A 14,151-nucleotide genomic window follows, 5' to 3' on the forward strand; every position below is an offset into this window, starting at 1 on the left:
CTTTGAGCACTGCTAGTGTTAAATACTCAACGCAGCCATGTGATTGTGAATTCCTTATTTACACTAGGTTATGGTTAGGAAGATGTATCCTATTCTCAGGAATAAGAACTTGGAAATTTAATTCTTCAGTCCTATGACAATAAGAAAAAAATATATATACTATTTCATATTTTTTACTTCAAAACTCTGAATAGCTAAGGGAAAATCAAAAGCATTCTCTTTGACACCATCCTGGTGAATGTATGTTTTGATACAGATACTTCAGACAACATATGTCTAATGCACACTGTGCAGTGCCTAGCTCATGGATGCGAAGACCTATGACCAAATACCATCAGAATGCAAACCATCAAAACGTACAGATGGTATTTCCTGTTTATTTGATAAACCACACAGCAGTGTGCCACTTGCTTTAGCTGTGCACATTAGAAATCTGGGCTCATGCTTAGGCAGTAACAGTAAATTCTCAAACTACGGTTTTCCATGTTTCTCTTATGAAAGAGTGTAGCACTGATTTCTGGAACAACTGTTACTCTAATAAGACTGCACATGGAAATGAATGCAACACAGCTGCTTTCAGCAGAGTTCAGTGAAGACTACCATTCATCTCTGATGAACGCAGATAAAATATTCAAAGCTCAGTTTACTGATCAGAGCAGATATTAAAGGGAATATTTTTTCTGGATCTCTCAGATTTCTCCCCCTTTAGACAGTCAGCTTTAAAGAGCAAAAAAGGGAGAGCCAGAACCTGCTCATTTCAACCGTTCTGCATTTAAAGGAGGTGAGTACACTGAGAGCAGGATGATAACCATGTATGCAGCATGCCAGAGCTTTGGTCAATATCAAGATTTATTATTCCGAGGGACAGAAAGAGTGAAATACTGACCACAGCAAATAGTCCATTAGTTACCTCTCAGTTCAATAAGTCTTGATGCTTTCCTTACTATGTGCTGATTATTTCCTGTCCAATTCACATTAGCAGCTTATTTAATGAGAACAATCTAAGCAAAGAGAGAAAAATTCACACTTTTACAGAAGACATCACCAAGTTACATTTCATCACAGTTAATACCATTTGCTATTATTTCAGGAAATAACCTTTACTGATCTTTCCTGTTTTAATGCCAGCAATTGCTTTTGAGAACACCACTTAGCTCTTATATTCACCACTGGTTATATTTTAAATAATAGCATCTTATAGGAAAGCAATAACTACTTAAGTGTTGTAGGACAAAGCATTCACACACTGACAGTGGACACTAGCATGACAGTGTGAGCAAAATCCTATTCTTAATGGACATTTTTTTCCCCACCTGCAAGGTCATCCCAACTCTTGTGAATCCTATTTTTCTTCTATTAATTTCTACTTATGTTCATGGTAGTTGCAGGGAGAAGGGATTCAACACTTTAGACAGGAAAAAAAACAACATCAGTAATAATAAGCATGAAAGACAGAAGCATTATAAATAGTGCTAATAATTTCACACAGAAAATGAGAGCTATCAAAGGTACAAAGAGGAAAAAGATGCCTTGAAAATACCGTAAGATTAAAAAGAAAAAAAAAAAAAAAACAAACAGTATGCATTTTCTACACAGGGTTGTCTTTACAAAGCCACTGTTACATAAACAAGTAAAACGAGCATGTACACATCCTTGGCTAGAGTCTGTTTTTTGTTCTCTGAGAAGTCCAAATGGTTTTGATTACTTAAAAGGGAGTATTCCTTGAGTGAGTCAGCTTGCAGCACTAGGGCCGAGCAACAGAACAGCCACCAAGAGAGCAGGGTACACCAGCCCTGCCAGCACCTACACCACAACTCATCCAGGAAACTCCAGTGACAAAAGCACATCACCTGTCTACAGTATCCCCTGCTGAAGGACAGCACGGCCTCCCATTTCACACCCTTTGATCACACACATTAGTACTGGGCATGGTTTGACATTACATCTTCACTTACATCTAAAGACTCCAAGAGGAGTCTCCTCATTTGAATAACAGAGAAAAGAGTGCTATTTCTCCACAGCTACTCCTGGTTTTGTATAATCTCATTGCAACAACTGTTACATTAATTTTGCATAAAAGTTTTTCAGAAAAATGTATATGAGTGTAGGTATTTCTAGAGTGGCAACAGGTAGGCCTTTCAGATCCACTACCACTTAAGATACAAGCATCTGAGTCACCATCTCGTAAGAGAATCTTATCCCAATGTCCTGACCCTCTCGCTAGCCATTTTTGGGCTACTGCATGGCAAAACAGGATCTAGTCAGGCCACTGGCAAAGTGTTTTCAGCCCTGTCATATACAGCACTTGACAGCTGAGAGTCATCTTCAAATGTCTGGAATATTACACTGTGAAATAGCACACAATGTACAAGGGAGGGCCAGTCAGAAAGCCCTGAATCTGGTACATGTTTCAACAGCTTGTTTCCATAGGATTTCTTTTCAATTTTTTAAATAAATAGTTTGTATTTACAAAAATGTCTCCACACTGATGAAAAGGTACCCGTGCTGCTATCTGTTGCTATTACAGATATTAGAATTGTGCTGAATTCTGCGGCAATTAAACAATGTGCTAAAAATCATTCCAGACTTGTCCTTCATTCATTGGTTAGCCTAACAGAGAAGATTATGGTGAAAAGAAATCCAGCAGGCCTGCCCTGAAGCACATTCAGGATCCACACCTACTTCTTGCTTTGGCTGCACTGCGCCCATTTCACATTCCCATTACGCTGCAAGTAACGTGGCCAGTTGCAATTTAGGAAGTCTTTGGCAAGCCATAAGACACGCTCATGGAATAAATGCTTTGCCAATATATACACAAATGCATGCACACAGAGAAACCCGCCTAGAAATGTAGTTAGTTTCCTGAAAACTCCTAAAAAGAAAATCTAGGAGATCTCAGTCTCTGTTCACTCTTGCAGCTCCTATCTAAGGACAAGTTACTGTCTTCTGTTGTCAGTGTTTGCTCACTCCTGAATTTGCTTTAAAGAGCTACTAGCACAGACTTAATGAAGTTTCTTCTGAAAGGCCAATTGTGTTTCCTTCTGTCTTTTTGACAAAACCCATTTAAAACGGGCCTTCATTTAATTATCCGCTCTTTATTTTTGTGAGTTTTATTTCTCAACTGGAGTGAATGTTACAGTCAGAATTGTGTCTGTAGACAACAGGCTTATTTTATAAGGTTTAAAAATCCCATCCTTTACAATTGGACAGTGAAGGGAGAGCTCTGTGTACAGTACACGTGCAGTATGTGCACAGGGCACAGAAGTTCACAGGGTCCTGTCTGTGGGGACATTTGGGTACACGGGTGCCTTATACAAATGTTTGACCCGAGGCTCATTTAACTCCTCATTAGTGGTTGAAGGTTTATCCTCCCCCAGCTCTCACGCTTGAGAGAAGCAATGTTACAAGCAACACATGGTAATGCCACACATACCTCATGAAACCAGGAAAATTCCTGATCTCCACAGTTTGAAAGCAGCTCCTAGGCCATTCGCCCTGCACAGGAGGGGCATGGAGACACAGTAGTGTTTTCCACAGGCTACAGAGGAGTCACTTGATAAGCACTGCATAGGACAGATATATCCTGTGGAAGATAAAGACCTGAGGGCTCTCTGCTATATGGCTGTGCCCTTTTTCCGCCCCCAGGCAGGAAAACCACAACTGGCTGGTTGCTTTCAGACCTCTCCCGTCCTACCTCAAGATTTATTACAGAACATTTAAGCCTGAAAATACAAAAGCTCTGCAAACAGGGAAGCACAGCCATAAATGTAAAGAGGCCTCAGTGGCTATAAATCAGTAAAGCTCAATTGAAATCAATATAAAGCCACAGTTCAGCCTAATGTAGGCCCAGCGGAGATGCGGGCCTACTGGTCAGCACTGCGCTCTGCCCATGCTTGTCCATTGATGGCTGGCAGAAGCTGTCCCGGGCTTATTTACTCTAGTTGGCAAATTCCCTTAGAGGAAACTTCAAATTCAGCATCATACAGTCCAGCACAGCTTTTTTCCCTGCTTGTAATTGCTGGGGCTGGGCCAGCAGCTGCTGTACAACTAAGTGGAGGAGAGCTGGCCTGCACATTTGAGGACATGGAAGGAAAGCAGCCTACCAAATAACACCTATAATATAAAAGAGTTTGGAAACCACTGACACAGACTAATTGCTTATTGCAGAGCAGGTTTCTCACTCTGTAGGCTCAGTGAATTTTGATGTAAACTTCCTCACTATGTCCAAAACCCTGCTCAGGGTTCCTAGGAAATACTCCAGGGAATGGAGAGGCAGCAGAAATAATCAGATAATATGAGCATCCTCCTCACTGTGCCTGTGTAGAAAGAAACATCTGTGTGACATCTGGGCTCAGCCACCCACCATTTATCCCTATCTTCAACCTAATACAGAAAGCTAGGCATCTTCATTACCCCTGCCCACCTCAATGAACAAATGTGAGCAAAAGGCATCTGATTAGAGGCTGAGTTGGCTGAATGTCCCGCATGGAGCTGGAAGGAACCAAGCGAGGGGACGGAAGAGAAGAACTCCCACACAGGAAGACATGACAAAGCAGCAGCCTGTGGAAACATCCAACTCCGAACAGAGCAAAGGCTCCTTTCCCCACCTAATTGCTCGCCTTCGCTTCCTCCCTTTCTCAGGGAGATGCTGCCAACACTGAGACTCCTGCAGTAGAAAATTCCTTCGGAAATAAGTGTGTCTTCAGCACGAGCTGAAGCAGTAGAGCTGCTCCTCCTTGCAGGCAGAGGCCACGATACGGTTCAGGAGGACACCAGACCTCCAGCTACTTCCACCGTGGGCTTGCTGTGATGCAGTATGCACAGAGTCCATACAGCCAGGACATGCCGTACCTACACTGTTTGCTCACACCTGTATTTCACGTCACAAAAGCTTTGGCATAAATCCATGTTCTGCAGCTGGAATAGTCGGTGCCAAACCACTTCTCCCCTGGAATGGCATTTCAAGTTTCTTTGATCAAACAGTAGCCTGACAAAGCATCCTGAGAAGATATTATATCCTCTCCTGGTTTCTTGACAAGTACTGGTAAATATATCATTTCCACCCTTTCCGTCTCCTCATTTACTGCTTTTATCAGCAATAGTGACAAAAAGGTTCTAATTAGGTAGTGCTAATCAGGTAGAATGGCATGTGATTGACGACTGAGAAGTCACTATCTGTTCTCCGAAAAACAGATTGGCTATTTTTCTCAGAGAAGCAGGAGATTTATCAATAGACAAAAGGATGCAAAACCTAACAGATACGGTATAATTACACATCAGGACTATACATTTTATTTTGACATAAACCTAAAAGGATTAGTGGGTGGTAAAAGCTCTTTTGGAGGGGTGAACAACCAATATTACTCATAAAGGAAGAACTACATGAGCTCAAAAATAGAATTAAGAAAAAAAAATAATGAGATTTTGGGGAAGTTTTTTTTTTTTTTTCCTCTCCCCGGTTTTGCAGTGTGTTTTTTTTTTTTTTTTTTTTTTTCCTTTCTTTTTAAGGCAAAGGACTAGTTAAAAAAAAAAAAAAAAGTGTAGTAATTCCAGCGAAGAGTTTTGACATATATGACAACTGACTAATTCCAGTAGTTTTGTCCTTTTCAAACATTTTGATTTAACTACCAGCAATGAATATTCTAAATACATTTTTCAGTAACAGAAACAAAATAAACCTGCCAAGTGGCACTTAACTTTCAATATTTTATACAAGACAACAGATAAGAATAGGCCATTCATTCCAGCATAAAAATCTTTCCTCTATTTATTTCCACTGTTTATGAGTTTGGGGGCTTAAAATCTAAATGAGTTATTTTAAGTTGAAGCATGGAAATAAATCTCATGACAGGATTTGTCCATTTGATGATAACCTCCAAGTTCAACAAAAAGCAGTCGTTTGTCCTACATTACTAAAATGCATAGATGTATTTTACTCATATAGCTTCACTTGCAAATGAGGCAGCTTGTATTTTGAGATCTAATAAAGAAAATTTGTGACATCTGGTATTTTGTGTATTAATGGAAAAAAAACTCTAACCTTACCTAAAATTATTCACTTCCAATGAAATTTATGGTCTGCATGAAACAGAGGAGTTGGCAGTCAAAAATTAACATTTGCTTGTTTATCCAGTATCAGTATTCAGACTTCTAAGGACACAGTATTTTTCTTTCAGCTAAAACTAGGTAGGCCTGCACAACATTCCTCCTAGACAAGCACCAAATGTTTGAAATGCACCTCAGATATTCAAAAAAAAAAAAAAAGCACGCACAAGTTCATTATGATACTTGAAACCCTCATAAATACTTTTTAGATACTCAGCAATTTTCCATAGAGAGCCAACATAGCTACTGACATGATTTCCATTTTTTTGACAACTTCAAATACAGATTTGGAATTTTCTATACCTGAACCAACCAGCAAACCGTATGTCTACGTTGCCATTCTAAAGCACATTTTGATTTGTGGCATTACAAAATCGTACACACATCAGGTTTTTCTTAAGATTTCTAAGAGCAATAGGACAAATAAAGAAACACCCTCCACACCCTACCTTCTCAGCAGCACACATCCTGGTGTGATGCTGAACTGACAGGTGTCATTGTCGACACTATACCCTACTGCAAAAACACATACACAAAATGGTAATTATCAGAATTTCTAGTATTTTGTCATCTGGACATATGTATGGATTCTTATAATCCTCACAGAATACTGAACAGAGTAAGCAAGTGGTAAACTTGGAAATGTGTTGTCTGGACAGGGACAGGTGGGAATATGCCATTTTTGGGGTGTGTTAAGAGACTAACACAGGACTGAAAGAAGGTGCAGAGTAATAAGAAGAACCTTCCATTAAGTGGCAGAAATGCAAGAAAGAACTGGATTTGTGTATAGGAAGCCATGAGGAAGTCAGAAAATACATTGTAAAATTCATTTAAACTCCATTTTCTGAGCATAGTAATAACATAAAGCAAAGAAACATTTTTATTTTGGAGATATCTCATGTTTCACTGTTCTGAAGAATTCAACTCAACTCACCCGAGTATGCCCAGTAAGGATCCCCCGAAGCTTTTCGCCTCCGTATCTGCACAGAACTACCATGTCTGTTTTCATGCAGAGAGCCAACATAACCTTCAGTCAGAGCTGCAAAGAGAAGAAGCAGGAATTGTTAGGAAACTGGTATTTACTCCCTGGAGTTTACACTGCAAAGCTTAAATCTTTGCTGAGCAGAGACTACTAAGTTGGTATTGCTTTAAAAAAAAAAAAAAAAAGAAAGAAAGAAAAGGTAAGGTAAGGTAAGTTCCTCATCCATGGAAACCCACCATCCAAAGATGATTCTGAGAAGCCAGGACTCACTGGTACCATTATTCTGATCTGGCCATGCTAGCCTCAACTCCAGTAATTTCCATAAGGATTTTCTGATATACACAAGCAAACAAATGTAAGCTATGACAACTCACCTTCCTCTGTCTAGACCTTAACGACGGTGATTAGAGAAACAAGCTACCAAACTAATAATTGTAAATCTACACACAAATCATCAAGGTCCTTAAAAGAATACAGATGCAAGAGTTCACATTATCCTTGCTACCACAACTACATCTATTTTAAACCACGTCTTACAATCCCATGTAGAACAGCTTCATTCAGTCAGGGTACCAGTCTCAACAAGAGCAAGGCTCAAGAAACATCACCTCCTGTGATTAATTGAAGCAAAGTAGACATAGGACAGAGGAAGGTTGCATGTCAAACAACTATCCAGTGTGCAATACCCATGCTTTATGACATGAAAGGGAGGGACCAGTAAAGAAGAAATCCTTATAAAAATTCACAAGCTAGGAAGAGTTAAATTCATCAACCGAAATAGAAAGTAACGTATCCTACATTGCATCCCAGCTTTTTTCTTTTAATACCCCCCCACATTTTTTTCTTGTAAAGGACCACACAGATTTCATGAGGAAGTAGGGTTTTTTGTTTATTTATCTTTTTACATGGTAAATTTTTTTCAGTGTTTCTATACATCTGACTGAATCAAACTGGAGGTGCATGACTTCACAAATTCCAATAATAAGTCTGTAACAAACTCAACCACCTTCCTCAGAACACCATAGCTGAAAACTTTTGTGCTGTAGTAAACATACACAGACAAAAACCCTTAGATCTGCACACAAAGAACATGAAAAACAACCACGCACTAACTGACTCTATGGCAATTCAAGTCCAACTGATCTCAGACCACTTATTTGATAAGTAACTATCTGAATAATTCAAATTAAAACATTAGAAAATCACCCGAAGAATCACTCTACCCATACGCAGTCACTACATGGCAGAACACCTCTGTAGACAGCCTTCAATCTGCAAATGGGTCATGGATTTCTGTAGATTTTTGGAATCCTGAAATGGTAGGAAAAGTCATGGAACCTTGGGTAAGGCACTGCAGGTTTTCCCCTGCCAATTTTTTCTCTTGTGCGAGCAAAGGTACTAATTGTGCAATTTATTACGAGCCTCTGATTTGAATGAGTTTTCCAGATTTCTTGGCAACTTTCTAAATACTAATTGACTGCAGGCTGAACTAGAAACACTGGAACATATCATGCTACCAGGATTTGTAGGCAACATTACAACATGTTGCCTTATTCCCTCTTCTGATTTACCCTCATGCGTCTACCTGGTTCAGAGACAACAAACATCTGCATCAACAGGAAAGAACAGGTAGGGGATGCGGAGACCCAAACTGCCTTGGCAAAAAAGCTGAGCAAAGATGACAGACCATGAAAATCCAAGGAAGAGAACACAGAACTAACCTAGCTGGGTGACTGGAAAGGCCTTCAGATAAACCAATCCAATTACTCAAAAACAAACATACACACACTTGCGTCCTGGGAAATATACCTGGAGCCCCCCATTACTACAAAATGAAAGAGAGCAGCAGCTCTTTTCTGAGCTTGTGCTACAGAGAGGAAGGATTTTTTAATATTTTTTTTTTTTTTCACCCCAGAAAAGCTACAATTCCTGCAAGCAGAAGGAAGATTTCACCATGGTACCTCCAAGGAGTAAGGTACTCCTGCAGGTAGGTATGTGCTCAGTGAGCCTTTCTTTGTGCCCTGCCATTGGAAGGAGGAAACTATGCCCAGATAATCTGTATTTATTGAAGGGAAAAAGGATCTGAGTCAGTACAGAACATCTGAAACTGTAAAGCCCTTTGTAATCCTAGCTTGAACCGAAGAGCCACATGGCAACCATGGTATGGCTATGAATCATACTATTGATTTTCAGTATCCTCTGTGCAGAAAATTAAATTATGTAAATCCAGGCCTTTATGAATGCCTAACTTCAATGTGAAATTGAACATTTGCTTTAGTCAGCATCTTATTTATGCAATTAAAAGCCTGGTATTCTGGTGAATATATACAGTTTAAGTTTTTTGCATGGACACTTAATAGATTTGTACATTTATCTATACTTATAAATAGCGAAGAGCCATGTTATACACAAATTTAATTCCACCAAAAGAATGTTACAAACTGAGAGGGGAGCTCAAGCATTTGTCAAGAGAACTGTGGAAGGGAACTTGCTCGTTATGCTGCTAAACATCTTCTGTAGGACTGAAAGAGAAACGAATTGGTATGTACTAAATAACATCCCAAGTGACTGTTAGGCAGCCCAATGTTAATGACAATAGTCCCCTTACAGACGTGCAGTAATTCCGCAGTCATTAGCAATTCTGAGAAGATATATGTTTACTGGATAACTGTAAAAACTCTGGGAAAGGATGGCAGGTCAAGATCTCTTGCCGTGCTGTGAACTGGGAAGGTAATGGTCAGTCTCCACCAAAAAACCATGACACTGCCTTCTTGCCAGGCTGGCTCAGCTCCCCGGCCTGCTGACGGCAGGGCCAGGCATTCTGCACAGCGCCGCACACACCCTAGGAGAAACCACTGTGGGAACAAGCAGCTGTTGCTGGCTGTATCTCACACTGGTAAAGTCATCGGGAAGCCACAGAGTCAATCTCAAGGTGCTTTTGTTCTGTGCTGTCAGCTGGGGTCAGTGGATTCTCCTGTACTGAGAGGTGCGAGGTACAGAACAATGCACCCGGTGCATTTGCAGCTTTGCCTGTCTTTTGGAAAAGTTGAAAATACATTTTGTCCAACCCAAAACTCAACTTTCATTTCTACTTTCCACAGATCAAAGTCTGAAAGAGCCAAAGTATCAAAGTCAAATTACTTCAAAAAAGAAAGGGCTTTAAATATATCAAAACCTCACTACATTTCAGACAGCTTACTTTTTTTCAGATTTTGGGAAGGACCAGGGATGTGCCTTTCTACCAAATCAACTTGATGACACCAGTGGAAATTTAACAGGCACCTCAGTGTTGCTGAGCCTGCCTCTTTCAGTGGTAAAGCACACAACTAAAAGATTTCATTCAGCTCCAGCCATTAGAGCACATTTATCCATTTTTGTGCAGAGCTCCAATTCCACTGTTCCAGAAGCTATACATGCAAATAAGTGACAAACTCAACTGACATCTTCTCGTGTTTCCAATAGGAGAACAAGTTTTGGAGAAAATATTTACGAGAGTTAAGTTATTAACACCAATCATGACGGGTTTCCACAAGTCTTTCTCAGCTGGGAGACAGTTAACAGCTCGAGAACAGAGAGCAGCCAAGTGATTTCCTGCTCCACTCCCACAGAATTGGATGCTGGAGAAAAGCCAGCAATTAGACGGGCTGGTCCGGCACGGAGCGAACATGGGGAGGCTCCGCTCTTCTGGGAACCCTGAAAAAGTGGGGGAAGTGGAAATCGGGACAATAGGAGGGGCAGGAACATGCTCCAGGAAGGCTCAAAATGGACCAGCCAAAATAGAGGGGTGGGGGGGAAATACGCGTGCACAGCAGGAGACAGAGGAAGGGAAGGGAGAGCAGAAGACCTTGCCCTACAAGGCTTGATTTGATGCATCATGCCAGTGCTGATGGCAGAGGAGCAATGAATACCATAATATATGTTCAGAGACTTGCAAATACACGACTGAAAAAAAGACAGGGACCAATCTGACACTCAGATACACAAGCATGAAATTAAATCCTGAGCAGCTCCTCTGGCTGCTGGTGCAGTGCCGGTGCCTGCGAAGCGTAACACCTGCAGTCGGCGGAGTTGTGCTGGTGCCTATCACGACCACTTCTGCAGGGAATAGAGGATCCTTCAAAGCTAACATGGCGAAATCTCTTACACACAATTTCATATAATCGGTACTGAACGCTACATGATTTTAGATGATGTGCTAAATTAATCAACCCATGCCGCATATCTGCAGACAGCAAATGCAACGCGATGCTGGGATATTCCTTAGCATTCTGATCAGCTTTCCATTTACTCTGCCTCAATATATTAAGTTTCCAATAAAAATTATTTGATAAGTGCCCTCAAAGGTATGATAAGGTAATTCCAGCCTGAATACCTTACTGGTATTCACAGTTCACATGAAAACGCAAAATTTTATCCCCAATCTACCTTAAATATAAAACTATCATACTGTTCAGAGAGATTATACCCTGGGCATTAGTGTTTAAATGGTATCAAGCCATCCGCTGTGTCAGAAAAAATCCTTTAAGGTCGGTACTTTACGTCTGAATGGTGAAATCATTAGTTATGATGGTAGATTAACTAGATGGTATGCCAAACTCAGATTCTTTTAAGCCTTCTCCGAAGAGGAAGGTCACACACTAATTTGTTTCCGATTAAAATGGTACAGAGACAATGGCACATGCATAGCCCAGCTCATACTCGCTCAGTAACTTGCCACTGTGGGCCACCCGAGCAGCTGAGTCAGTCTCAGTCCCAGTCCCACTTCTCGACTGATGTAGTTCAGCCTGGTGCTACTGCTGGAAAACAAGGCAGCCTTTGGAGACAGAGGCTTGGCTGCTGGAATCTGGAGAGGTGTTACACCATGAAAACTCAAACAGGGAGAAATCAAATCTTGGTAGTATTTAACCAAAAAGCACTAAATCCTAAGGAACACCACCAATTAGTTCTTTATCAAATCGATGCCTGTAAAAAGCAAGCTTTTTCAAAACAAGGAAACTACTATTTTTTTTTTTTAGAAGATGATGCAACAAGGCCTCTTTCTTTTAAAAGGGGTGGGGGCACAGGAATGATACCTGAAGGGCTTTTGCATCATCGGGAGTTTCAGAGATCACTGAGCCAAGACACTTAGCCATCTGCAAGCCTGAAGCTTCAAGCAAATCTCACAGGGAGGGGAAAAAAAAAAAAAAAAAAAAAAAAAAAGGCAGTATCTCCATCTAGGCATATTTATTGTATTTTTAATTGGACTGTGCTAAAGTGAAGCAGGTAAGGTGAAGACACTGCAGTGCTATGCATTGTAACACATGCTCTGCTGACAGTGGTTTAGGCTTCCCAGCGATTTCTTAGAATAAATGTTGTGAAATGGGCCAGTAGGGAAAAAGAAAAAAGGAAAAAAAAAAAAAAAAGGTTTAATATTATAAATTTATTTCCTATCATTTTTTTTCTATATTATTAAAATTAATAATGGTTACATCCATTTCTCTAGGCTCTTTTATGGACAACTTCCTAAACAAAACTAAGCTATTTGTCTCAAATATTCTACCATCCTTTGACAGCAAATAAATCTGAAAATATTTCAGGCACAGCTAATCCATTCTGAGAGTGCATTACTTTCAAACGGACTCCTCAGCCCTGGATTCCCATATTTTTGGGAGATTATTTTATAACTTGCCAAAAAAGGATGAAATTTAAAACAACATATGGTGGTCAGACAACATTAACAAATTCTGTTCTGAATGAGACTTATTCCTTTGATTCTGCTGCAGAGTTTTCTTCTGATTATCAGATAAAAGACACAGTCTATTCTCCCATGAATGCATACACATTTTCACAAACAGCTTCCCATTAATGAAATAAGTGAGTTACAATCACGAGTTTCTCATGACTGAGTGAAACAACAGACATCCGAATGCAGAATCTGCCAAGAGATGCATATCCCTTTCCCAGACGACAGTCACCCAAACAGCCTCTCGGTTCCTGTGTGAGCACAATCTACAGGTCTATTCTTAAAAGGGACACAGGGCTCTTCACACCATTCCTTCTGTTGTTCACGTGCCCAAGAGATGATATGGTAGAAGCGCAGAACCTAGGAACAGGAATGCAAATGGCAGGCCTGTACAGGAACCAACCAGCAGACTGAAGTTTGAAGATGGAAGATAGTCCAGGGAACACACTGTCAAACTGGGGGGATTAAATTAACTAGTGGGATTAAAATCCCTTATCCCATAAAGTCACTAGGTGCATTAACCCTCGGTAACCCACTGAGTTCGAAGCTGTATTCTGCATTACTCCAATGTATCAACATAACAGCAGTCCCAAAGCATCAGAGCTGCTGTAGATAAGCAACAGAAGACAAATTTTCAGTGCAGCTTTTTCTTTAAATTACAAGGGATGGAGTTCAAGGGTGACAGGGAGGTCTCCTACTTAGCCAAACCAGAACAAGGACACGCAATGCCCCACATGCCACGTGTTGCTCAGAGCAGGGCAGATCCCCTCCCAAGGAAGAGGAAACCAAAAGGCTCCCCAGTCAAGGCCAGTTCCCCCAGACCCTCCTCTCTCAGCTTTACAGCAAAGCTCATTAGCAAGGCAGCCAGGCAGCTTCGAGTTGTATTAATGACGCCCCATTAAGAAGACTCAGAAAAAGAAGCTTGGGAGGCCAGGAAGAGACAGATGCTGTCGGATGATTAGAAAGGGCTTGGTTTTGCATTTTCATGGCTTATACACTCTGCTGGCATCAGCTGTGCAAGACATGACATGGCTGGTGAACTCGGACCACAGATCTCAACTGGCATCACCTGCAGCACTTCTGCTAGGAAGAAGCAAAGTCAGCCAGACAACCAGCAGTGCCAACAACCTCCTTCTCAAGATAAAAACACACAAATTAAACTAACTGCAACATCACCCTTTTCACAAGGACAGTGTACTGCAGCACGGTTTCTGCCAGAGGGCTTGTGGAATATAGTCTAAGACTTCTCTGACTGCAGTACATGAGCTCAAATCTACCAGCGTGTGAGCAACACAGCAGGAAAAAGAAACAGTCTGGTATCTTTTCCCCTGAGAAGACATAG

At 40.8% G+C, this 14,151-nt stretch overlaps 1 protein-coding gene across 1 annotated transcript in view; it reads right to left on the bottom strand.

The window, feature by feature from the left end:
• Nucleotides 1–14,151, bottom strand: part of PTPRG (protein tyrosine phosphatase receptor type G) — a 397,823-nt gene that overhangs the window by 301,684 nt on the left and 81,988 nt on the right. The window contains exon 2 of the mRNA XM_082767913.1: nucleotides 7,040–7,144. Coding sequence (XP_082624039.1) covers nucleotides 7,040–7,144 — 105 coding nt within the window. The remainder of the gene's footprint in view (nucleotides 1–7,039; nucleotides 7,145–14,151) is intronic.

This window comes from Aythya marila (assembly GCF_965140915.1).
Source record: "Aythya marila genome assembly, chromosome: 10".
In the NCBI taxonomy this organism is placed as follows: domain Eukaryota; kingdom Metazoa; phylum Chordata; class Aves; order Anseriformes; family Anatidae; genus Aythya; species Aythya marila.